At 36.9% G+C, this 12,980-nt stretch overlaps 2 protein-coding genes across 5 annotated transcripts in view; both read left to right on the plus strand.

The window, feature by feature from the left end:
- Positions 1-336: 336 nt before the first annotated feature.
- On the plus strand, positions 337-4,998 carry leng9 (leukocyte receptor cluster (LRC) member 9). Of its 2 annotated transcripts, XM_016549565.1 has the most exons (8): positions 337-390; positions 533-647; positions 809-884; positions 2,122-2,212; positions 2,419-2,540; positions 2,632-2,789; positions 2,876-3,044; positions 3,773-4,998. In XM_016549565.1, exons 3-8 carry the CDS (start codon positions 818-820, stop codon positions 4,780-4,782), a joined length of 1,617 nt encoding a protein of 538 aa, XP_016405051.1. In that variant the 5' UTR covers positions 337-390; positions 533-647; positions 809-817; the 3' UTR covers positions 4,783-4,998. The 2 variants fall into 2 exon arrangements, with proteins under 2 accessions (XP_016405051.1, XP_016405050.1); XM_016549564.1 differs by lacking the exons at positions 337-390; positions 533-647; positions 809-884 and having other exon boundaries at positions 1,877-2,212; positions 3,773-4,997.
- A 2,467-nt stretch (positions 4,999-7,465) lies between these two features.
- ttyh1 (tweety family member 1) overlaps positions 7,466-12,980 on the plus strand; it is a 29,505-nt gene continuing 23,990 nt past the window's right edge. For all 3 annotated transcript variants that reach the window (XM_016549550.1, XM_016549551.1, XM_016549552.1), the window contains exon 1: positions 7,466-8,022. The gene's annotated coding sequence lies outside the window, so the exon portion shown is untranslated. The remainder of the gene's footprint in view (positions 8,023-12,980) is intronic.

Consider the following 12,980-nt stretch of genomic DNA (forward strand, 5'->3'; position numbering starts at 1 on the left):
AATCGAATCATTTTGGTGATTCAAATGAACCGGTTTAAGTAAATCACTCACGATTCACGAATCATACTGAACGGTCCGAGCGGTTGTCAACTTAACAGCTCACTCCAAAATATGCAAAAGCCTTTCTCAGGCGAAATATGTCAAATAATTTTAGTTCATTGTTCATCGTAAATGCAAATGACATTTAATGTTTTATGAGCGGAATCATACATAGAACATGTAATATGCCATGCTTGGCCACATGAAGACATTGAACCGAACTGTTTGAAAGAACCGATTCGCTGAAATGATTCAGACTTCCCCATTTGCCCAAAAACTACAATACCCATTAGAACCCCAAGACTTAACACCGGAAGTAGCTTTGTGAACATTGCCTTAGCAGCACAGCAAGTATATTTGACAATAATAAACACCTATGTTATGAAATTTACAGTAAATGTTATAACCAATATTATGTTCAAAAGATTACTTTTGAGTTACATTGTTTCATTAGTGTGTGTGTAATGTATTTGGTTCTCAATCATTCGCGCAGTTTGTAGGCTAGCTATGAGTCATTTGAACCAGATGATGTCATCTTATGTTATGTCCGTGTTATCATTAACACTAACCAGTCAAGTTCGAAGACCGTTGTCTGATTGTGACTTGAGGTAGGTTGATTCATGCTCTCCCGTGTTATGCCAAAATGGTTTTTACATAATATTTTTTATCTTACCGACTACAGTACAGTATTAGCAAAATGACTGTGCTTAAGTTGCTTTCTAAATCGCTCTAAATGTAACATGTTTGTTTCAATTAATCTCTGTTGAAGCTGTCAAATATGGCATATGAGGAAGAGAGAACTCAGAAAAACCTGACAGAGGATCCTGACAGACAAATCCTCATAGGTAAGACATATGTGACATTTATTTACACTTAAATGACTTATATTGTCATCGAAAAATGAGTATGTAAAATACAAAAGCTGTATTTTAATTCTAAAGGTTATTCTTCACAGCTTATGAGTTTGTTGTGCTAGTAATTTTTTTTTGTCATTTCGCCATTTTAAGTAGTTTGAAATACATTACTTAAAAATTAGCTGAAATGTACAAAATGATCTGCTTTGGTCATTTACAAAATGGTCTACTTTGATAATAAAACTTTTTGGTCACCGCCTTTAACAAATACTGTAGAGGTGGAGGCTATAATGCAAATGACCTGAAGATGGCAGTGAAAAGCCTTTTCATATAATTCTCCATAATTTCTAGCCAAGAATAGGTTAGTTTTGTGCAAAATTGCTGTAGGCTTACTGTAAGTGCAGGGTAGAGAATATAAAATTCACAAAGAGAGGTCTGCTTCCACACCACTGGTCCTAAGAGCACTTACAAGCCATTATTGTGCTATTTTCAGTTAAAACCTCCTCGTCCAAAAGCTTTCTAAAGGAACATTTGTGCTGTGTTGATGCCCCCAAATTGTCGTTTGTTGTTACATGGGGAGATTTAGGATATAATATGTACCTACCTTTCAGGGAAAGGATCCCTTCGTACAGATTACATGTATACTACCATTCAATTGCTTGGGGTTGGTAAGATTTTTTTAATGTTTTGAAGGATGCTCACCAAAGCTGCATTTATTTGATCAAAAGTATAGTGAAAAACATATGATTATGAAATATTATTACAATTTAAAATAACAGTTTTCTATTTGAATGTTTTTTTTAAATGTAATTTATTCCTGTGACGCAAAGCTGAATTTTCAGCATCATTACTCCAGTCTTCAGTGTCACATGACCCTCCAGAAATCATTCTAAAATGCTGATTTGCTGCTCAAGAAACATTTCTTATTTTAAAATTTGTGCTGTTTAATATATTTGTAGAAACCGTGATACATTTCAGGATTCTTTGATGAATAAAAGATTAGCCTCAGACTATTTGCCTCAGACTTTTATTTTGTCCATCGTAAAATTACCTGTTTTGAATACCACCATTTACATCTTCACACTATGCTACATCACGTCTAACTTAACTAATCTGGTAGAACTTAACTTTTATTGTCCCAGTAGTTATAGATTAACTTTGTCGTGCGTTATCAGTCAGTGCATGAATGCAATTGTATATCTTGTTCTTCCCTTTCCCTTTGTACCAGATGAGATGAAACAAGAAACTAGCCAAAACATTTGCCAGCACTTCCAATTGGGCAGATGTCATTTTGGAGACAGATGTCGACTGTCTCACAGGTCTGTCATTCACTCTGGATGGTAGAGACTCAACTAGTGAATTAACCTCATGGTAGACATGATTTATTATCTGGGTATTTTCATTTCAACAGCAGTTGGCACAGTGTCTTGTAGTTGCTGTAAAAGATGTGAAATTTGTTAGATCTCGGGAATGTTCATTGAAGCTAAGTGGATAAATAATGCATTGCTCTTTCCTAACTTCACAGTGTGCTTGACGTCCCTCAAACCACATACTCAGAGGAAGATGATACAGAAAAGCAGAGCAAGATCCGAAAAAATGGAAAAGAGACTCATGCAGAAAAGCAGCATCTAGAGACTGAGAAGGAAGGTGTGTTTATAGATTTAATGATGAAGTGCAGAGGCACTTTACCTTCCAGATTCACTCTTCACAATTACAAATGGATGCCTTCCTGTCTCAGGGTGTAAGAAGAAGCCACGCATGCGTACAGCCGATGAAGTCATCTCCAGAATTATATGGGACTCCTCAGTGGACCCAGCTGATTTTATAGTCGGTCACCTGGACCGTTTCCTTGGGGTGCTGGAACGCCCATTCTCTGACTTCTCATGGGACTCTCAGGTGTGTTATATCAGCACTAATATGTTTCATTACCATATGTCGTGTATATTCATAACCAGGCTTAATGCTTGTCTGTCCCTCATTAGGTATGTGACTGTGATTTTTCTGAGGAGCTGGCTCTCCCTCGTCACAGGATACAATACTTCAACTACAAAGGCCAGCGGGTGTGGGATAGAGACAGTCGCACTGACAGGGTGTTCGGCTCCACGGGCCAGACTATTTTGCCTCCTTTTGGCAGTGAGGAACCGCAACAAGGTGAGCGACAGTATTATTTTGGCCCAGTAAAACAGGTTCTGAGAAAATCCTTACCAGTATTTTGTTCGGTAGTCATTATCATGAATAATTATCAGAAATAAATAATCATGAATAAATAATTCATAAATATCACTAAGGTTTTTTGGAGTTGGGGAGGGGGTGGGGGGTGGGTTGGGTCATTTCCTAGGATAGCATTTACACTTTTTTTTTTTTTCTCCAGTGTGTTGGTTGGACCATGTGTCTGTTTTTGATTGCACCACATGACTTTGATTTGGCAGACAATATTTTTTTCAAATATTAATAACCAGTGAAACAATAAACAAATAAAAAATAGTAACGGTAATAATAATAATAATAATAAAAATATAACAAAATAGTGAAATAATAAAAGAGTATGTCAAACTAATTAATAAGGTTTTATTTTCTTCATCAAGATACCAGGACTTATGCCTTCAAAATATATCTAAATCAATTTTAATACAGAAATTAAAAACACCAGAACACTCATCAGAAAAGGCATATTCGAGTTGTATATATTGCATTTTTAGTGTATTGTTTGAAAACTACAGGACAAAAAGTAGCATCATGCCATTGAGCTTTAAATGTATTTCAATATTCTTTCAATATTATTTCAATATTATTTTATTATATTATATAATAATTATAATGTACTGTTAATACAGTATTACATTATTTCTCTTAATATACTGGAATTATTCAATTCTCAGACCATTTAACAACTGACACTGGACAACATGAAGAGTCCATCAACACAGGAGATGTTTCAAATGACCTAGAGCAAGTGACAGAGTTTTCTGAAGAACAGGATGATGTTGTAACTTCAGTTACAACAACAAACAATAAACAAGAGCTGGGAGATGCCGTAGATCGCTCATTTACCGAAAATGCTGAGAAAGGAACCAGTGATGACGTCTTACTTTTGCAAAAACAATCTGCACCAGAAGACAAAAAGATGGCAGCTACTGAAGAACTCCGTTTGAATCAGTTGGCAAAGGAGTTATCCATCACGCCAAAAAAAGAACAGACTGAAATAGTGGAAGAATGGAAGGACAGCTGGGATGGAGTGAGTGGTTCAGAAGCAGAGCTGGTATCATTCATTCTGCCAAAACCACTTTTTAGACGTCCACCACCAAACAGACCCACACACTTCATCTGCTTCCGCGTGGACTCTCCCGCTGCTCTCCTGGCCTTCCAGCGCATTCAGAAAACGGTTCTATCCCGCCTCCCTCAGTCAGAGCCGCTATGGGTGGACCCTGCAACTTTACACGTCACTCTTTCCTTACTTGTCCTGAAGGGCCCAGAGGAAGTCCGCACTGCTGCTGAGCTCCTGCGTACCACAATCAGAAACTCCCACAAACCCCCTATTTCTGTGTCTTTCACTCCAAAACTAAGGCACTTTAATGGGACTGTTCTCCATGTGACCCCACAACCCCTGTTCGATGTCCAGTGCCTGAATTCCCCTCTCCAAGAAGCCTTCAAGGAGAAGGGCTGGCTACACCGCCATTCCCGATGCCCGACGTACCATCTCACCCTGGCCAAATCTCGGGAGCCCATGACAGAGAAGATGTTTGAAGGGATAGGGACTGTTAAACTGGCCAAAGATGTCAACTTCGGCAAGCTAGAAGTAAATAAACTCTATCTTTGTGTGATCGGTCATACCAACACAGAGAACGGTTTCTATCAGGTTGTATGTGTTGTGCAGCTGCCCAATGTGTGAAAGCGCCTGGTTATGTATCATCTGAACTTAGGGATGATGGTTATTAATTACATCAAATACCTGATGTATTTTAAATCAGGAAGTCAGTATAATGACTTCTATGATCTTAATTATGTGCGCCTAATTTCACTCATATATATCTATAGATGCAGAACTATCCCAAAGCATGACTGCTTATTTTAAATTTAATAGTTGCAAAGACAATGAATGAAAGCATTTTAAAAATGCTAATTCTATACTATTTCTGTTGTGAGAAAAGCACTTTATATTCTTTTCAAATCTTTATATTCTCTTTTTACAAATGCAGTCGAATTTTGATAACACAAGCATTAGCAACACTGAAATTTCTTTATATGTATTCATTTGTTAATATCTCAGACCTATTACCACAACTAAAAAGAAATGCATGGTTGCGAGTTAAAAATTCTGATTTATTGCTTTATTTAAACCTTTTGTTGCAAGTTCCAAACATTATTTTGATGAGTTTACAAGCTGATAAAATAAAATAATTAACCATTACATCAATTTAACATTGTGTGCAATTTAAACTGAGATTTTTTAATTGATTTTTTTTTTTAATAAGTTAAAATTGTCTTAAATTAGGAAGTGGATTTCTAGTTCTCAGCATGCTTTGCATAGGACTGGATAAGGTGAATATATGTTGAAGTTATTGTTTGTGTTTTTTATAGTTAAAGGAAATATCTGTTAGTGTTTAACACTGTCATGATTGACATTTAAAAAATTAAAATAATTTTTGTTATGCTGACAAACCATGGTTTTTTACCATTTCGTTGAAGAATAATGCTCATTGTTAGTTGATGCCAGGGGTTGGAACTTATTAGTTAGTAATCAACTTGTGTAAACAAATTTGTATTTGTGCTGTAAATCATCAAAACCCAATGTAGTTTGTTGGTTGAACATAATTTCACTAAAAGCTGTCATAACTTAAAAAGATTAATGCAAACTGTTGCATAATTTTTGTTGTTGTTGAGCCAAAAGATTTGTTTTTAGAGTGTATAGTAATCATATTTCTGTGCAGAAGCTGAATTGAATGGTCAAAGAACTGAACAGCTTTGACACTTGAATTTGACACTATATTTATATTTAGTTTAGTTCATTTCATTATATTTTTATTTTTTCTTTATTTAGTTTTTCATATTTAGTTTTGATTTTAATTAAATTTTATTTATTTTATTTCAGTTTAGTTTAGTTTTTATTTTATTGTACATTTCTAATGAAAATCGAAAAAAGTCGGCACACCTAGGCTCCAAAAATACAAAAATTTAATAACAGACTATTACATGTTATGTTTCGAGCACACAAGCTCTTCGTCAGACCTTCATTAGAGCCTGTGTATTTTTGGAGCCTAGGTGTGCCGACTTTTTTCTATTTTCATTATCAATATTTTTTTTGTTGAGCACCACATCCAGTGATGTGCGTGCTTTTGTTTTGATTTCTGTACAAATATAACAACGCCTTCTTTTACTTTAGGGTTGTGTGCATTTGCTGACCCTCGCTTAGGTAAAGACATACAACATTCACCTTAAATGTACCAGGTAATTTCTTCACTTCCTTTTCAGTCATTCATTGTAAGATGTTGCTAAGTGACTCAGTGCAAGGCAGTATTTTTGGATCGCTTATTGAACTGGATGTCAGGATGTAATTTGAAAGTGGACTACATATAAATAAGTAATTTACCATGTATTTCAGCTATGTTTTTATAGCACAAGCTCTCAATTATTCAACATCAAACAAACAACTCTGAACAGCTGTACAATTAACCACTGGAATATTTTTTTCATGCATGTGTGTGTGTGTGTGTGTTACTGTAGCAGCTCTGAGATGTGAGCAAGGAAGTCTTGCATACATAACATAATTTTCTCTTTCCTCCTGGATACATGCACACTATACGAATGCTTTGTGTGCAGTCTCTTTCGCTCCATCCCTCCCTTCTGTGCTTCTCCATCTAGCACCCCTCCCCCATCCTCACTCGCTTTCTCTTTCAGTGACACAGAAAAACCAACACCACCCTCCCTCTCTCATGCATTCATATCCCCACCCCATACTCCCTTGGCACACAAATACCCATCTCTCTATCCCTCGCTCATTCTGCTGATTTCATTGTATATATATATTTTTAATCCCCCTATCTCGGTTAAACCTCCCGGGCCACCGAGAGTCTAGCATCCCTTCAACCCTTTCTTTCACCGCCCATCACCTACTTCATTTGTGGTTAAAGAGTGCATTAAATAATCATAATAAGCATTTATGGGAATCCCCTACGCCAAACTGCATGGATTGCATTTGGAAAACCTTGTGACATGCCATTATTGTCTTAACTCTTTAACTTGAAAACAAAAGAGCCTCCTGTATGTGGAATACATGTGGTTTTCTCACAATTAATCACCTTTTTCAATCTCTGTCATTAGGCTATGTGTTGTCATGCACTCTGTCTAAATACACATGTGTAAATCCCCCCATCCCTTTTTGTCTCTTGCACACAAACACCCACCGTGAGAGAGAGAGAGAGCGAGAGAGAGCGAGAGAGAGCGAAGTTCAGTCCTGATCATTGGGACCCTCAGGACCACACCAATTTAAATCTGCCATTCACTTGCTTAAATTAAACTGTAATGTGTTTAAAAATTTGGACAATAAAAATAAATATGCCCATTTTTATCCCCACAATAAATAGCTTTTTTTTATTAGCCACAGTTAGTATTTTAAACAAACACTGCACTGGAAGGATTTCATTTGCCCTGGATGTTATGGATTTGCTATTTTTGCAGACTGAACATTTATTTTGTGTGGAAACGACATCGACGACATAGTGGTGGATTTTTCACACGAACTCTGACTGAGAACAATTAATTTCGGAAGTTTTTCGTTTCTATGACTCTGACGTGCTTTCGCGCGACTGTGGACGATGATTCAAGTTCTCAGCGGATTTTAAATCAAGAGTGAAACTGACTGATAGGCGTCGGGATTTGAAGGAGTTCCTCAGGGATTCTCGCCTCTCTCTGAAGACCTGTTTCCCATCATCCATCAAGGAGCACAAAGACCGGGCGCATACTGGAACTGAAAATACTGTCGTTTTCTCTTGAAGCCCAATACAACAGATCTCACCACAGGATGCAAACCGTTTTAACGGTCAACGGTCTCTGTAAACGCATCTAATCGCAAACCAATTCACACGAGCGTGAGAGACGTGGAAGCACCCACATTAGGCTGCTGCAAATTAAGGTGGGCAACCGTTTTTAAATGTGCCATATAAAATTTTATAGCCTACTGTGCGGCTCATTTGCCGTGTCAATTGGTCTGTGTGCTAAACGTTTGACAGTTCATTATACGAGACCATTCAAACAAAAGATCCTCGTAGTGTACCCAAACGCCAAGACAAAGCGCTGTGAGTATGGCTGGATATGATTGCCATAAACAAGTATGTAAGTCAGCCAAGAGAATGAGATCGATTGGTCTCGCGCTGGGACAACTCCCACAAGTGCAATCAGCAAACAATTCTGTCGTTTCTAGTCATTCTGAGGGTTTCATCGATATTTATTAGATTAGCATCAGTCCTGTTGTGTGGATGATTGTATATTTATAAATACCTTCATAATGAGCTCGTTTAGTCATTGACACTAAACACAACTATATACAAATACAAATAATGCCCCCCCAGTGACCTTTATGAACTTATTTTGGACCCTCTATATGCTCTGAACAACAGCAGCACTGAAGAATGCCCTCGCTCAAGTATTTATGGCTCTGTCAATGGTGTGATTTTGATACTGACATTTTGGTGTATATCTACATATTTTATGTAATTCTGTAATTCTCAGATATGTACTAAACACAAGAGCAAGTTTTAGTCAATTGCTTGAGAGCAGTCAGTTTATTTCAACAGAGCATTATAATTTATAGTAGCCTTTTTAATTGTTAATGCTGTATGACTAACTAGGTCATACCCTCAACATTGATCTTTTATTGGACAATGGCATTTCAGGCTTTTTCAGGCTTTCAAATGGCATTTCAGGCTTTCAAAAGGCATTTCAGGCTTTGAATATTCATGGAGGTTATTATAATTATAATTAGAGAATAATGTTTTTATTTATTGCAGTAATTTACAGTTTATTTATTTATTTTTAGCACAGTTCAGTCCTAGTGTGTATGGAAGGATATTCTGGACTATTTTCAAAAGGAATTGCAAATTGTATTTTCAACTGTGTTTTCCATATGTGGGTGCATAAATTGTGACATAATCCCAACGCAATTGCAAATCTTGCATTACCGTTTGCATCAGGGCCAGCCCACGCCTTTATGGGGCCCTAAGCAGAATTTTACATGGGGGGCCCCTCAGTGCCGCCAATACGACTGATTATTGTCAATGCTTGATTATTCGCACACTATAAATCTAACACACCCATTATCAATTTTATTTGTTGTAGGCTGTGTTGCTTACTGTCTGCCTGGCATGTTTTTACCCTTTTACGATTTTTAATTGTAACAATAGCAAACCCACAAGAGTGGTCAGGTGTTAATTTGCACTTTAACATTCAAAGTCTTACAGTACTAAGTGGCATACTTAATGTGGTGTACTGAAAAGTAGCTAAATAAACCAGCAGGCAATGTATTTGCGGAACAGAGTGTTATTTTAACAACATGAATTATTAAACACACATAAACAACTCTTAATCTATAACTAGCTAATTGAGGCATAATGATATTGGAATATAGCAAAGACCCCAAGGTAAATAATGTTAAGCTGTTATCAGCACCAAGTTTGTGAAACCGAAGCTTATTTTTATTACAAAAATATATAGCCAGGAAAGTTATTTTTACACAGAAGACAAAAACTTTAATAGGCAGGCTAATAAGACTAGAAGGAGAGGTGGGTTGCACTGTCTGTTTGCTAACGTGCATGAAACAGCAAGAGATCTTGAGACAGGTGATCTTGAGCCTTTACCAATTACCTCCATTGTTCAAAGCATTCGGCGCAATCATCTGTGAGTGATGTCACCTCCCAATATAAACACGCCAATTAGAATAGTCCCACCGCTGACACTGATTGACAGCTTTCCGTGTAAGGCATCGGAAATTCAAATGCTAAAGGAATTATATTTCCATTTGAGTTTTGGCAGGTTACATGCACGACACAGAGAGAGTGAAAAAGCAGACGTGGTAATTAATATTGGTATTTAAAAATAACAGGCTAATAACTCATAAGACGTGTGAAATAGAGTTGCAAATGGACTTTGCTTTTCCATTTGAAATTTGGCAGTCACTGTGCGTTCACAAAATTTGCAATTGCATTTGGATTATGTCACAATTTATGCGTCCATAAATGGAAAACGCAATTGAATTACAATTTGCAATTCCTTTTGAAAATAGTCCGGAATATCCTTCCATACTAGTGACCAATGTTTAATTCATTCTCCATATTATATCAAGCTGGTGAATTAACAACACTGACTATAATATGCAGGAAAGTCCATATATTCTGAATTTGGAAACCCTACTTCAGATGTTATTACATTTTTTTTGTAAAAAAAAATAAAATAAAAAAGATTACAAGGAAATGGCACCATTTTAGAATACACATAATAATATATCATTATCATACTCACGTCACTATGTGAAAATTTCATTTTTTATAGTTTATTGCTCATGAAATGAGCTAAGCCACAAATGAATGTTTTCTCATAGTATCATAATGTGGCAATTCCATAAAATCTAATGAGTTTTCAGTGAGCTTAAAATGGCTTATTTTGGATGACATCCCTCTTGATTAGTCATCCTGGAAACCATTTTTGTTTTTATTTTGCATACATCTATTGCGGATAATTATAGTGAAGCTAAGGAATTGGATAGATGATGCTAAGCATTATTCAGTCCAGAACAGAAAAGAAAGAAAAATAGGAAAACATGTTGTCCCTCTATTGTTCTGCACAACATTTTTCTTCCTTGCTTCATTTCCAAACTCGCATTATTGCCTTTCCGTTATGCAATGCGAACCATCCTTATAGCAAGCTGACAGAATGCATCATGTTCAGATGTTCTGTAGCGTTCCAGTCTGAGTCACGGTCTGCATGTTTAACTGTTCCATAACATTGTTTTACATTAATTTGGCTTTTATTACCATTTGCATTTGAAAAGAGGACACTTAGTTCGATAATACTGCACCAGCTATACCACAATTCACCAGATTATTGTCCCGACCCACTGCATGCTGGTTATGTTCTCTGACAGTAAATTAATAGCCTTGAGACATCATTATGAACAAAACACATCAGACACTATTGTAAGGGTTATTTGTGATGGAGCCTGCAGTTTCTTGTTAATTTAGTGATGTGAGGTGTGAGCTGTTTTGGTAGGATTAAGTGGTCAGATGACATATCCAGATCTTAGAAATGAAACTTGAGCCAGTGCCAATGCAAGACAGGGAGTGGTTTTTGGTAGACCTGATTTGAAACAATAATTATTTTTACACATTTTGTCTGTTTTATGTAAATAGAGGTGCAGAAATTACACAAAGAATGTAACTGTATCAGTTATCTGTTATCAGTTAATTATGTTCTCAAATGAAGAAATAAATTAAGTCAGATCTTTTTTGACTATAGCTTACAGTCAGTTCATAAATTACAATGTATAGGCCGCTCTTTATGTCATAGTGATGTCAAAAAGCATAAACCCTAATAAATTGATGAGTTATTACTGAAATTTGTATATAAAGAATGTAAATGAGATGTGTTCGTGATGTAGGATCATGAGCTCATAGTTAAAATCAAATGTATAGCCTGATGATGTCATAATGTGTCCCATCCTGAGGACATGATGATTTCAGAATGTATATCCCCAGATGAGGTCATAATTATTTAGTGAAGTATGTGTCATTAAACAATCATGATATTAGAAGGTGCAGCCCTTTTTTTGGAGTGCATAGTCCCCCAAAACCCCATAATGATTTTTTTTAAATGTATCGCATTCTCATGAGATCTAATGGTTGCTCAGTGTGTGGCTATCTTAGAAACCTCTTCTCTTAACATTGATGATCTAATCACTTAATCCATGTTGTGTTCCCAGTGGACCTCAGTCCTGGTAATGAAAATGTTTGTGTGTGTCTCTACTTATCCTACTTTAAACCCATTCCTTGTCTGTCCTGTTATTTCTGCATTTTTCTACATTCTCCTCCTTCTTGCTCTTGTTTGCTTTTGGTGGGGTGAAATTATTTTTTCCTCCTTTTTCCACATCAAAAGATTTGATTTCATTTAAAAAATCAACATATAATATAAATCAGTTTCACACAATAAATATTGAAATATATATAAATGAAGGGCTGTCATTTTAACGTGCTATTTTAATTATTAAGTTATGGAAAAAATAATGTGTAAAATTATTAACGCACTCGCCCCACCCCGCCCTATACATACATCATCTTACATTTCATAAGGTGTGTTCGACCTGTAGTAGCCGACGTGTAAGTGTATGACATCAAAGTACCGCGAGAACGCTTCGAAAGCATACAATAGGCTTGTTTGAGAAGAGCAAAATCTGCGCAGAACTGATCACCGGTGATCAAGATGCATGCCGGTGTTGTGCCAAATTTCCACCCCCTGCCAAATTATTACCCCCCTCATTGAAGTCGCTACCTGATTGCCTAACCCTAACCACACCCCTAATCCTAACCCCTCCCCCACAACTACTCCTAAACCTACCAAGACTAGGCGGGTAATAATCTGGCGGGAGTCAAAATTGGGCACAACACCGGTTAGAAATGTGTCCGAGGGCGGTCCACCTTGCCCTATTGTCATGCCGACATGTGTCAAAAAACTCTCGCAACAGCGAGGCGGCCGTGTAGTCGAGCGCAGTTGCTTTCCCCAAACTGCGCTGACCAAAAGCATGATGGATGGGAAACAACTTGCTGATGACTTGCTTAAAGGGATAGTTCACCCAAAAATGAAAATTCTGTCATTAAACTCACCCTCATGTCGTTCCAAACCCGTAAGACCTCCGTTCATCTTCGGAACACAAATTAAGATATTTTTTAAGGAATCTGAGAGCTCTCTGACCCTCCCATAGACAGCAAGGATTCTTACACGATCAAGATCCAGAAACGTAGCAAGGAGATCGGTAAAATAATCCATGTGACATCAGGGGTTCAACCGTAATATTACGAAGCTACGAGAATACTTTTTGTGCGCAAA

This window comes from Sinocyclocheilus rhinocerous, unplaced genomic scaffold, assembly GCF_001515625.1.
Source record: "Sinocyclocheilus rhinocerous isolate Xijiao unplaced genomic scaffold, SAMN03320098_v1.1 scaffold4662, whole genome shotgun sequence".
NCBI classification, from domain to species: Eukaryota; Metazoa; Chordata; class Actinopteri; order Cypriniformes; family Cyprinidae; genus Sinocyclocheilus; species Sinocyclocheilus rhinocerous.